Below are 13,439 nucleotides of genomic sequence, written 5' to 3'. Positions count from 1 at the left end.
GGCATCTAATACCTTAACAAAAAAAATCACTAAATAAAAATATCTTTCCAGTTGAATTAGATTGGCTGTGCTACACAGAGAAGCAAGTAAACTAAGTGTTGACCTTACAACTAATGTCCTTGGTCACTATAGATGGTGGCATTTGGTAGATCATTTACAATTATAGTTTCACACAGTTGTACTAGGCACAATCTTGCAACTTTCACTCAAGAGGGGAACTTTAAAAGTCTTATTTATGTATTTACCTGGCAGGGGAGATGCTATGGTCATGGTGGTGATCTCAGGATGAAGGAGACTCATTTATTGCATTCTGAATGTACAGACACTTGTGATTCCCCAAAGTGTAGGAAACCTGATATGTAATTTGTGGTAGTAGAGGGATTGTGTTTATGTGCTCCTGTTACTTTCAGAAAAAAAAAATAACTAATTTAATTAAATATTATTTATTTGAAGCCATTTTATAGATGAGAAAACATTTTATAAATAAGACCTATTTTTTATCAATACAAAGTGAAGATTAAATATCTAATATAATTTTTAAAACCACTAAAAATACAAGGTATAATCTCACTGAAAAGTAGTTTTATTGTGGCATGACTTCTTCAGAGTCAGAGGATCATGAGAAGATTATGGTACTAAGATAGAGGTCTCATTTCAAATCCTATGGTAATCCTCCTTATTTCTTCCTCTGTTGGGAACTGAAGATGGCAAACTAGAGAGTTTACATACTGGTAAAATAGTCACCAGGCTGTGGATTCTTCCAGCTACTTAGCAGAGTGATTAGCCCAGCAAATTGATATGCAGGTGGGAATCCCAGGTTAACCTCTACTGCCCCTGCAATGTCTCTTTCCAATGAATGTCTCATTACGAAATTTTCATGGCTTAACTGAATTGCCCATTCTTGGGTCCTATTACCTAAACCATAGCAGCGTTAGTTCAATTCTATTGGTGGCTGCTCACTGATAAATAGTGCCAATGCTTTTAAGCATGTTGAGTCAGATCAATCTCACTCAGAGAATGTAGGCTTATTTTTGTTGTAAACTACCGACTCTGGCTCAAGATGAGTTTATTATTTATTAAAATTTAGAATAGTGATGTAAATACTTTAAATACTTTGTAACACATGTAAATAAGCAATTATTATTTACTGTTCAAATTTTTTAGAATGTAGAAGTAGTTGGGGAAAGTAAAGTGACTTAGAGAACTAATTGTGTCACTATAATGTTTATTAAGGAGAGGTATTCCATGTTTGAAAGATCCTGACGTGCTAATTTCGGCTCTTTTGTTATCTACCCATTTCCAGGCATTATTTACATTATATAATGGGACAGAGTAAGGTGAAACTTGTTAGCATATAGTATGTAAGAAATGAAAAGAAAAATCACAAAGCCTCAAGCGAATAAAAACGTTTGATGTTTAGGTTGCTGGGGAAAAAAGAAGGAAGATTTGAACTAAAAGCTAAAATACTTAAAAGGAGATTACACTGGAAGGAAACATGATAAAGAACCAAAATACTCATTTTAGTATAGGAGAAAAATAGAGACAATTACAGAAGACATACTAAAATTTGACTAAGTCCGATTGGTCAACAGGGTGGCTTTCAAACTTCCTTTTTACCCGTAACATCAGAACATTTGTTAAAACTGTGGCTTCAGAGCAGCAGGGCTTTATCACTTGCAGATGAGTAAACACGTTCTGTAAGCTTCTCTCGCCTTTCATTACCCAGAAGACCCCCCTTCCGTTCTCACACAGTCAAGGCCCTGTGCTATGAACCTCTCCTGTTATGCACAGCCTTGCCTGTATTTCTGCAGACCAGCCTCTTACCCTCCTGTCAGTTAATATCACAGCTAGCCTTTGAGAGACCTGGCATTTGATGTATTTCCAGTGTAGTTTCACATGTCCACTTGACTATGTGGAGCTAAGAACCTTCTGATAGTTCACTAGTAATGTAAGTGTAAGCCTCTACTCTGGATAACTTGGTTAACATATAGTCTGAAACTTAACAGGCCTGACACGCCACAAAAGAACCCTCTACCCTGCCAGCTACAAGCCCCTCCTCTGCCCACTGTGATGACTGCTGCTGGCTCCATTCTAACTCAGATGACTGACATCCAGCCATGGTGACTGATGTACTGTCTATATTTTTCTTGGCCAGGTGAATACATTATTTGTGTTCTTGACAGGATGAGCACCACTGACTTTTTCCCTGCTGTGTTTTAACACTCAGGATCTGGTTGCACAAACCTTATTTGAATCTTTCTTAGCATTACATGACTGTGTCCTTGAGACTGTTTCAACAAGGGCTACCAGTATTATATTTTAAATGTTTAATAGTCCGACTCATTTAATTTCTGAGAATTTGGATTTTTTTTAACTTGTTAAAGAAAATTTTGTACTAAGTTTATATGATTAAAATACTTTTATATGATTAAAATCTAGATAGGTATATTGTCTAGTGTTACGTTATATGACTAACAGAGTACATTTTCAAACTGAAAAGGTCATATGTTACTTTTTAAGAAAAGCTCCAGAGAGTGTATGGTGTCTGTGTACCCTGGTATATTTGGGTGTGCTCAATACTAAGTGTGCACATGGAGTCTAGAAGTCAATATCAAACGTTTATCTTTATTGTTTAAACCATATTTTTTGTTTTTGTTTTTTTTTAAAACACACACACACACACACACACACACACACACACACACACACAGGGTCTCTCATTGAACCAAAGTGGCAAGTTATTTTGGCTAGAATGGCTAGCCAATCAATCCCAGGATTCATTCTATACCTTTCCTCTCATCCCATGCTAGCGTTACACTTGCACTGCCACACCTAGCTTTTCTGCAGGGAATCCAAAGTCCAGTCCTCAGGTTTGGACAGAAAGAAGTCTATACACTAAGCCATCTCCTTAGTCCAGTGAAAGCTCTTAACACAGAAAACCAAGATGCTAAAATAGGACAACCTAGCAGAAGAATATGAACCCCCTGGAGAGAAATGGATCATCTTTTTTTTTTTTCCAAGTATGGTAAATGTATTTGGTAAAAATGAATAAAGCCTGAGTCCTTCCCATGTAGACATTTGATAGGAGTAACTCAGAAAACAGACTTGTGCTCCATGCTTTTCATATCTGATCTTATGACCCAAAACTTTGATGCCTAGAAACTCTGAATCTGCCTCAGGGAACATTGTCTACAGGGCAGCTTACGTTTCCATAGCTCATTTCTTCTCTTAAGGTTTATATACTCTCAGAATTAAGGTTCCACAGTATAGGAGTAAATGTGAGATGTGGTGTGTGGTGATGTGTACATACACTTTTCCTGTGAGCAGAAATGGGAAGTTTGATGTGGGTCATTTGGAAGCTGGCTGGTTGGTTTACCATTCTCTCAAATGGACTACATCCATCTGGACATGAATCGAAGCCTTCAGAGACTTGTGATGGCTGCTGTTTCAAACCTACTTGTATCTGGGGTGCTGGTATGTCAGTCAGCACTACTTTCTCTCTGTTGCATGGCATCAGACAGCTTTGCCATTATTGGGCCATAATCTTCATGCTGGCATTTTGTTGATGCTAGTAGTATATCCTTATTCCAGTAGCATATTAAACTAATTCATATGTAACTAGATTGACTTCAACTCTACAATTCTGAGCAAATACATACACAGCACCACAGATATCCTTATGTCAGGCAGGCAGTCTGTGGTTATGCCAAGCTTTGGTCAATACCTGGAGAATTCTGAAATCTCCTAATTAGAAGAAATTGCCTAAATTAAAGAAGCATCAATCTACACTGGTACTAACATCCTGAAATTTCCAAATAGGATTTCTTTCTTTCTTTCTTTCTTTCTTTCTTTCTTTCTTTCTTTCTTTCTTTCTTAATGTTATGGCCTCAATATAAGCCCATTTCTAATTATGGTTTTCATAATATATAAGAAGATAAATGCTTCATTTATCTTTCTGGCAATTCTGGTTACACTTCTTAGCCTGGTAAATGTTCTAAATGTCAATGAGCAAGCCTGCACCTGTATGAGTAACTCAGGTATCACGTGACCTGCATGACATGGCACTGCATCACACATGTTGTAGGAATTTTGTAGTTAGTTATGCAAGCCACTCTCAACAACAAAAAGGGTTTAGTTGCTAAAGAGCTACAAGAAACGTCCATGCAGCTGTGAACCCAAAGCTTGAGATTAAATTCAGAAATAAAACCTAGCTTCAAGCATAAATTCCATGGCACAGAGCACCCACTAGGTCACAGATATATGTCCTTTCTAGCTGTCCCACTTTAAAGGTGGAAATCTTTGGTCTCTCACAGGTTCAATAACTTGCACAGTTTCCTAGACTAGGCTACAGCATAGGAGTTTATTTCCAAATCTGAGAGAACACTGTCTCTATATTACGTGTTGTGAAGGTTACTGATTTCTCTGGTCAGGCTTCCTTTGTGTTATTGAAGTCCACTAGCAGGGCAAGCCTAAAATGAACACTCCCTCTTTTCTATGTAAAAGCTAGGTGTCCATCTCTGAAGTTGTCTCTATCCCAATAGTCCTGTACATCTTAGGGATACATTGTGGTGGAAGTGTACATCATCTGGTCTAAAGTATTGTAGCTATCACAGGAGAGCAATATGCAGAACATAGCCATCTCTTCTAATGGGATTACCCAAGACACTTGTTTTTATCCTTTAAAGTCTACAAATTTGTCCAAACCTTCAACTTGTGGCATATTTTTCTCAATTTGAATGTGTATAGTTCAATTTGAGGCATGGCAAAATACTAAAAGGGACAAGATATATGCTTTCAGGAGAGAAAAGGATAAACCTGTGTAGCTCAAGGTTTTGATTTACTTGATAGGCCCCAGAGTTGACCTCGAAACATGACAAACTATTAAGCTGTCCCAGCCCTGAGAAGTGTTAATTCAGAAGAAGTGATTCTTAAACCAGCTTCAAAACCTCCCACTGTCTAATGTATCAGGGAGTATAGGAGAGACATTAGCTGAAAACAATATAACTAATGTCAAATACATTATAGGCTCTATGGTGCCCTTTAGGAAAGTAGAGGAGTAATCTCAAAAATAAGTTATGGAAGATTTTTCATAGCCACAGAAGTAGTAGACATTTTGAGTCTGAAAGTGAGGATCCATTCTTAAAAGGAATTGTACTTCTGGGTATAGCAGTGCACACGAGCCTTGAATTTGTGAGACAGAGGCAAGAACTTCTTAGGTAATGTTGCAAAACCCTATCTTAAAAACTCAGGGTCTTCAGATGTAGTCCAGTGGTCAAATATCTGTCATGACTCATATTTATGGACTAAGAATGTTTGGTGATGTTCTCCTTGTTCTGTGTAGTTGTCTCCAGAGAGCTGGAGGTCGCCAACCATTGATTTTGTTTTCCATTGGAGAGGATTCAAGACTTAATGTTCCATGCATCTGATTCAGTGTTTCTATTTTTTTTTTAATATTATAAGATGTAGGGTTTCTAGCTGAGAAACCTTTTTAAAAGGTTTTAGTCACCAGCTTTAGAATCATATGAAAATCTTGTGACCTTGGGAGCATAGAAGAGTAACTCAATACTCAGCCTTGATTCTTTAATTCTTTTTCTCTGTTGTTGCAGTGATTTTGGTCATCTGTGGATTGATGAGGTCAGCTGCCTTTCATTTTAGGCCAGCACTCAAAATATGTCAAAAGAGTCTTGCAGACTAATAGCAAGAAGGTAGTACGTAAGATGGTATCGTAATGTTCCAAGAGTGGCTAATGTGGTTAGTGGGCTTTTATTTCTCAAAAGAAGGAAAGATCTTTATCTAAAAACTAAGATTTGGATATTAGCTAAAAAATAGGCATAGGATTTCACCCTGATGGTATAACAAATGTGTAACTTCGAATCTTCTTGTGAGATATTTGGATATGTAATATCTGAACTATGCATATACTTAAAAGAGTTGTCATATTTAAAAGAGTATCTTGAATTTTTATCCACCAAACCTAGCAATTCTCTGAAGCATAAATATATAGAAGCATCATATAATATAATAAACATTATATGTAATTTAGAAACAGTATATTGTTTAAAATGCTGTGACTTGTTAGCTCTGAGTAATAGTTGCAGTATTTTTTTTTGTCTATTTAATCATGTCACGGTAGCAATTTAGAAGGAAATGTGGGTCATGAGAAGTTTCTATAAAGGTTCTTATGGGAATCACTGCAGTGTTAGGAAGGGTCACTTCTCAGCATTCAAATAATGTGTGTCATATTTTCTCTTGAAACGATTTCAGAAACTGTAAAAAGAAAAATACATGGATAGTGAAGGGACTAAGTAGAGAGAAACACCTAAAAATTCAGAGAGCTACACAAAGCCTAGAGTCAACGTGCGAAACAACTGTATACTGAAGCCACTCTTCTCCCTTTCTAGTTCTCTGAACGCATGCACTAATGTGTTGTCCCTACGTGGCCTTTCATATGTCACTTGAGCAAACACTCATCTTCTGGCTGATGAATAGAACTGGCTTTGTTCATCAGAAATGCCAGCATTTTGTTGTAAAATTGTGATGACAGGATTCACACTTGCTTTTCCTCGGATTCCTACCTACCTCGTATCACTACATCCCTGGGCATGTAGGAAGAGAAATGACCCCATCGTCAAGTCCTTGTAGAAAAAAGTCGCTCTGATGTGACCCTTGAGTGGTGAATATTACCTAACCCTGTGCCCCTCGTCCAGAATTTGCTTCCAGCAGAACCTGTTGGCAGTCATGACCCACCCTGGAACTGTGTTCTCTGGCTCAGCTACTCTGGCAAAGGGGACATGGCCATGGGCTCAGCTCCTTCTTCCATTCAGTTATTAATTCACCCAGTGCTATTCCACTCGCCTTTCAAATAAGACAAACATGGCGTTAAAGAAACAGGGCTTGGTGTTTTACAGGAATGATGGAAGGACAGGAGGGAGGCAGCACAGTGCCTGAGCTATTAAGAACAGTGGAAATTGTAAGTTTCACAAAAGGGTTTTTAAAGAACTACAGCATATCCTTGCTCCAGATTTTTTTTCTGATTTATTTTAAAGTCAGATTTTTTTAAAAATAGGGATTTTAAAATTATCCACCTTGTTCAACTAAAGAAACAGAAACCCAAGAAGTCAATTCATTTTACCAGAGATTACTTATTGCTTGTAGTACTCTCTCACTAACCTGTGTCACCACTTCTCCCTCTCTGCCACCATGAGCGATTCCTGCATGATCTCAAGAGGGATTTTCAGCCCCTCCGCTTTCCTGATTCTTGGGAATTCTCATAACATTATGACTAACAAGAGTATAAAATATGAGTCAAAAGTCAGTCCCCAAAAGTCATTGTGACTTTAATGAGTTCGGCAGTTGTTTCAAACTGCAAAAACAGGAAAATCCTACACAATGAGGCGCCTGTCTCACAGCTGGGCTCCTACGTAGATGGCCACCCACAGGAGCAATGACTGGGGCTGCCTTCCTCTCTTTGGCACCTTTCCCCCCTCTCGGCCCCCCCTCCGCCACCACCACCCTTTCCCCCATCCTTAAAATTTTCTCTAACTGACTTCACCAGGTTATCATTGAGAAAAAAGTCTATCTTTTCAATTCAAAACTTTTCAATTAAAAGACTTTCAATGATTTTAATGATATTTTTAATCATATAGAATCCAGATTAGTTTAAAAGAAACTCTTTGACATGCCTGATGATAGTCCTTGTGCCGTCTGCCATCTGCCTTCTGGCTTTTTTTTTTTTTTTTTTCTGAGAAACATAATGCTACCAAGATCCTTCCAGTTCACCCTTCTATGTGAAGTCACTAAGAGCTCAGGGCAGTGCCTGGAGATCTTTGCACAAACCTTATCTTTTGACAAAGAATAGACAACAAGGACATGTTCTCATCACTTTAGAAAGAGTGGCTCAGAAACTTAAAAAAAATTGAACTTATCTGACAAAATTTAACTTCAAATATTTGCTAAGTAGCCTCTCAATATTAAAAGAAGTCTGTGTTAGATTTTGGTGCACAGTAAACAACATCACACACAGCCTTATCATTTGTAATACTGGGGACATAAAAATTAAATTTAAAAAACCACTGATTATTTTTTAAAGAAAGAATATTCTAGAAAAATAGTATTAAGTCATTTTTAACGTAATACCTCTTCTCGTTCTAAAGCCTAAATGTAATTTTTCAGTAGTGTTTGTAGATCTTGTGCTGGACAGACTCAGCTTTAGGGAGGTGTGGGGAAGTTTGTGTTCTAAGGGTTCATTCACAAACTTTGTTTGTCTGTGTTGAAAAGGGAATTTGGCCATTTCCTCTGGGGACATTATTTCTAGGTAGACTCTAACAGGGCTTTCTTGTGAGGACAGATTATTAAAGAAAAATAGGATATGTGTACAGGAGACACGGGAACACATTTATCTTTGAAATAGCACCTTCCAATTTGTGGATTCTCCACTGCATTTGATGAAGTAAATAAATTCATTCCCTTTCAACTCTGTAAGTCCTTGGGTCCTGGTTTCATTCTGGGTCCATTTTACCTTCATATTGAGACAACTAACTGGGTAAGTCAACAGGAAGGCTCTAAGAGTCTCAGGCTATGGAGGTCTGAGTTACAACTAATCCAGTGACTTATTCTTGCACACAGAAGCATCGCCATGTCCCTCTCTGCTTACCTCAGCAATATAGAAAGTTTTATTTTCCAAGAGGAGCTAGTTGCTAGTAAATACTGTGCTCAAACTGTAGGAGGCTGCCCTAGAATCTACCACACAATCTTGAGAGGTTGGGGCAGAGAGGTGGGTTGGAAGTCTTATGTCTCATTCCTGTTTCACAGAAGAGAAATGTGGTGACGTTACCAGACGTAAAGACGGAGAATCAGTGTTGATGCTTGATTGCTGTGTCATGGCTACCTATAGTTTTCCAGAAGCAACTCTTATATGGGATTCAGATACTGAAAACCCACCTATTCTGAGTTCCTCAACTGTCCATCCACTGACACCTCAACATACCAATTCCAGTCCTTGGCTTGTCCAGGCACCAGGGCAAGCCTTACCTTTACTAATCAGACTTTGTCTTGCTAGAAGGCCACATTTGCCTTTCTTAGTCTTTCAGAGCCCCAAACAAGTGGGCCCTTCATAAGTATTTTTTGATGAGAGCAATGGTTGCCTTAGTCAGTGTGGTGGGGCCCTCCCTTGCTGAGGAAAACCAGTGGTGGTTGCTAAGCAACATTTAAAAGGTCTAGATTGGTTTCTGATCCTGGATGACCTTCATTTGTATACTTCATCATGTGTATTTTATGGTTACCTTAGGATGACTTTGGAAAACTTTGGTTTTGGTATGCATTGGCCTGCCCTTGGTAAAAGGATCATAGGAGAATTCATTTAGGCACAGAAAGAAGGGAGATGGTATTCCTCTGTTTATTTGCATGAGTACACTGACCCCTTCTGTAAAGACACAGAAGGTGTGTAGTTTACTTAGCCCCATGGCTAAAAACCACCATCCTTTACCACACAGACTAATGGACCACGAATCCCAACAGGGTCCTATGACAAAGAGAAGCTATATGGAGGAAGGGAAAAGAAAGAAGGATCTTGCCATATATGATTCAGTTTTGGCCTGCTCTCATCTCCTGATCAGAGCAGCCAACCAAACCACGAAAGAGTCCTCCTTACCCTCTTCAGACTGTTAACTGAGGATTAGTCAATGGATCCTAATAGATCTGGCTCATCTACTAGAAGGAAAGTTGATGAAAACCCTAAGAGGACTTTTTGTTTGCTCTTTTCCTTGCTTTTTTCCCCAACTGCTTTGCCCAGCCATTTCAGGTGTCCCTTTGGTGTTTGTTGAAAACATGACAGAATAGTTTGATTGAGGTAGGACAATCCTAGTAGACTCCAAAATGTTTGCAACTATGTCAGAGATACCAAAGCAACCAAACTGCCTGGCTAAATCTTGTGCAGGGAAGCAGGTGTGGGGGCATTGTGAGAGAACTAGAGACAAGATCATCAGTCTCTAAGTTTTTATGTAAGATATTTTTACTACACTTTAAAGTTGGCTACCTTGCTAAAGGCCAACAGACCAATCAGCACTTATAAAGTGGTCTTTTCCAGTTTCCCAGTCTTCAGTAAGTGCTGGTTTTATGGCTTGGAGAGGCCACCATGTCAGGGTTATATCTCAACATATAACTAGGAATTTATGCAATTCACCTGGAGTTCAAAATTGCACTGAGGTTCAACATGTAGTCTACAAAGCAGAAATGATTGACCCAGAGATGTCAGGTTATCCTTGAAAATATACACACATACACAAGCAGGGCTACCCAGAAAGAGAGGGGTTGTGTTTCTGAGGACAGTGTGTGGTACAGTGAGCCAACAGACAGAGACTCAGGTTTGGTTTGGCTTCACCTCAAAAGGCTCTGGGGAAGCAATGGTTTGACCCAAGTCTTAGATGCCTGAAGTGAAGCTATTGTCAGATGCAGGATGATCATTTGGAAAGGGAATGCCTCACAGGAAAGAGAGCCAATTACAAGTTCAGGCTGTTGCCATGGTGCTTTGCTGATCCTTCAACATGCAATACAGGAACTCCCAGGAAGGCTAGGAATAGGATGAAGGGGAGGTGGGGAGAAATTAAGCCGGCTTGGGCAAGGCATCCATCCCACTGCCTGTACTGAAATGCTGACAAGAAGGGGCCGGCAAAGGAGCCAGGAAAAGAATGTCATTTTCAGCATGTCCTGGGTTGCTAAAATGAAACTAAAATAATTTAACTCTGAGACATTTCTAACATGAATTAGAAGATGTACCAGCAGTAAAATATCAAATAAGCATAACGCCAGATTAATCGCCGTTCATACAGCCAACGCTATATCAGATTTCCTAGCATACACGGGACCCTACAAGGAAAGGTTATGAATTTAATCCATTTGCAGAATATGATGTAATAAGCATATTAATGAACTGACTGAGTGCAGAAAATTGCACACTGCATATGAAGTACTTTTTAAACCAAATAAATTAATTCCATCCCCATTCATTCCACTGAGAAAAGAGGTTAAATGCATCAGCACCCAGTTGGTGGGCAAATAATGTTCCAAACGCTGGTTTAAAAGAAATTCTCCTATACTGGAAGCCAAGTCAGAAAGCAGCCACAGTTCTAACCTTTTCCAATGGGAAAAAAAAAAAAAAAAAGAAACTCAGCGTCAATTAATCAAATGTAGCATCACTTGGAAGCAGTTAGAAGAGCTGAGCGCTGTTGTCAGGCTGCATCTGCAGAGGGCTGTCTGCAGAGGAAGAGAGGGTTAAAGAACACCTAACTGGAACGGGGGAGGGTAGGACCTCAGGTTTACTTAAATATTCATGGGGCTTCCTCCATTTTAATCTTCTCCTTTTAAAAAGATGGCTGTTTCCCAGTCAGAAAGCTCCCGGGGGAAAGAGATTCCCTGCTCCCTGGCAGAGTTGGACTAATCTAGGGTGAAAACCCCTCCAGGCACCAGGACTGTTCGGTAACTGAGGGAGTGCTTCAAGCCGGCCAGCTGAATACATTTGGACAGGCTCTCGCTCCTCCTTCATACAATTCTTGGTTTCATTACTCTCTTCTGCCTGGAAATAAGCAGGCAGCGCATAGGCTTCTTGCAGGGATGGAGTGTGAATGAAGATGAGCGTGCGTGGATTAGGAAATACCACCCATCTGGAAGGCTTTGTCTTTTCTAAGTTTTGGTTCTTTAACCACTGGAACTGCAGCGGTTTCCTGATCCCCTGGAGACCACTCTCATAGAACTGAATTCTTTCAAAGGGATTTGTGGATTGTGGCAAGAAGAGCTTCCAAAATGCCTGAGGCAAACTATTTGTTATCTGTTTCTTGGGGTTATATCAAGGTGGGTCAATTTGACTGTGTTATGTGTCTTTGATAGAATGTGATGTTTTTATGTCCCTCTATATTTCATAGAGTAGACGGTATTGAGCAGTGGTTTAATTTGTATATACGTTTAACCCACTGGGGCTTCTTATAATGAAATAAGACATGTTTTATTGCATTGTATTTTATGTACTGCAATGTGTTTCAAAATTCTGGTTCTTCTCAACTCTGTTTTAAAAGGATGCTTTCTGCCTCTCTTTTCATTTTATCTTAAACTTTTCAATTAATCTGTTCTCACTGAATATGTTATCACTACAAACTATATTTTCGGGCATATTTCCAGTTTCTTAATTCAAGTGACATTATTTTTGCCCTTATTAAAATTTTTTTTCCTCATTTGCAACTTCAAAAGCAATCAGAAAACAATTTTAAGAAATTTTAAGAACTTCTATCTTTTTTTTCTACAGTGACATTGCAATGTTATCAAATTGAGGGGACATTGTGATTTCTATTGCAGCTCTCATTAACCTAATGAAATTGGCTGATCCAGACTCTCGGTTCCTAGAAAGTAAAGTCAAAATACAGCAATTGTTTGCTCTTTCTTAGACACTTAATACATTTTCTTTTCTTTATGAACAGTTCAAAAGGATGCTGAACCGGGAGCTGACACACCTCTCAGAGATGAGCAGATCTGGGAACCAGGTGTCTGAATACATTTCAAACACGTTCTTAGGTAAGATGTTAACAGGAAAACCCACTGAGCTTCTGCAGGGTGAATTTTTACAGTCTACCAAGGGCATCCCTGTGAATTTGGAGTGAGATTGAGCACAGAAAAAAACATCCATCCAAGATAAAAGCTAAAGCCGTTCGCTATAGGAAAACAATAAGCAAAAAGATATTTCTGAAATGAAAATACCCTCTAAAAAGAGCAGGATATGATGGGTTGCTTGCATTTACATGGTTTCATATTACTGCACCTGTCCCACAGGGACCTGCAGAGCAGCTGAAGGTCCAATACCCTACCCAGCAACTCCTCTACCAGTATCTAATATATATATATATATATATATATATATATATATATATATATATATATAAATTATATGTTCTCCTGGGCTCTACATGTAGCACCCAGGAGAACATATTCTGGAAATAATTTGACTGTTGCTTTGGTGGGTTATTTCTAAAGGATGAATGCATGTGTGTTTCAGGGGTTGGGTTCCTGTCTAAGAGGCTTTGTCTTCTCTAAGCAGTACCAATTGTCTTCTTTTTCTGATTTTTTTTCCTGCTCTCTGCAATTATGTGGACTGGCCATGGGTTTGCAGGGGCGGTCCTCAGTTATTCCTAGGGTCTTGTTTGACTCTTAGAAATTTCTTAAATTTTCTTAAGGTGAACTTTTCTATTATGAGCCTATTCTGCCTGTTTTAACGAGGCCTGCAGAATTGGTGTATATGTAACTCAAAATGCATGGTAAGCCCTGAGATTTGGATTCTTCTCCCTTGAACTATTCTTGCTTATGCAGCTCCATATTTCTTTCCAAAGAAGTGACCCATCCTTACAGATGAGCACCACAGCTTTCTTTTGGGGACAGCCCCTTAGTAAAGGAGCATTTGC

The 13,439-nt window shown here is 38.9% G+C and overlaps 1 protein-coding gene across 5 annotated transcripts in view; it reads left to right on the top strand.

Moving 5' to 3' along the window:
* Nucleotides 1-13,439, top strand: part of Pde4b (phosphodiesterase 4B) — a 604,839-nt gene that overhangs the window by 575,799 nt on the left and 15,601 nt on the right. For 4 of the 5 annotated variants that reach the window (XM_076934601.1, XM_076934602.1, XM_034501659.2 and 1 more), the window contains one exon: nt 12,465-12,558. In XM_076934601.1, coding sequence (XP_076790716.1) covers nt 12,465-12,558 — 94 coding nt within the window. Of the gene's footprint in view, nt 1-11,281; nt 11,845-12,464; nt 12,559-13,439 lie in introns of those variants that run through there. The other variant, XM_034501658.2, reaches the window with a different exon arrangement.

Source organism: Arvicanthis niloticus, chromosome 5 (assembly GCF_011762505.2).
Source record: "Arvicanthis niloticus isolate mArvNil1 chromosome 5, mArvNil1.pat.X, whole genome shotgun sequence".
NCBI classification, from domain to species: Eukaryota; Metazoa; Chordata; class Mammalia; order Rodentia; family Muridae; genus Arvicanthis; species Arvicanthis niloticus.
This window is presented reverse-complemented; position numbering and strand designations above follow the sequence as displayed.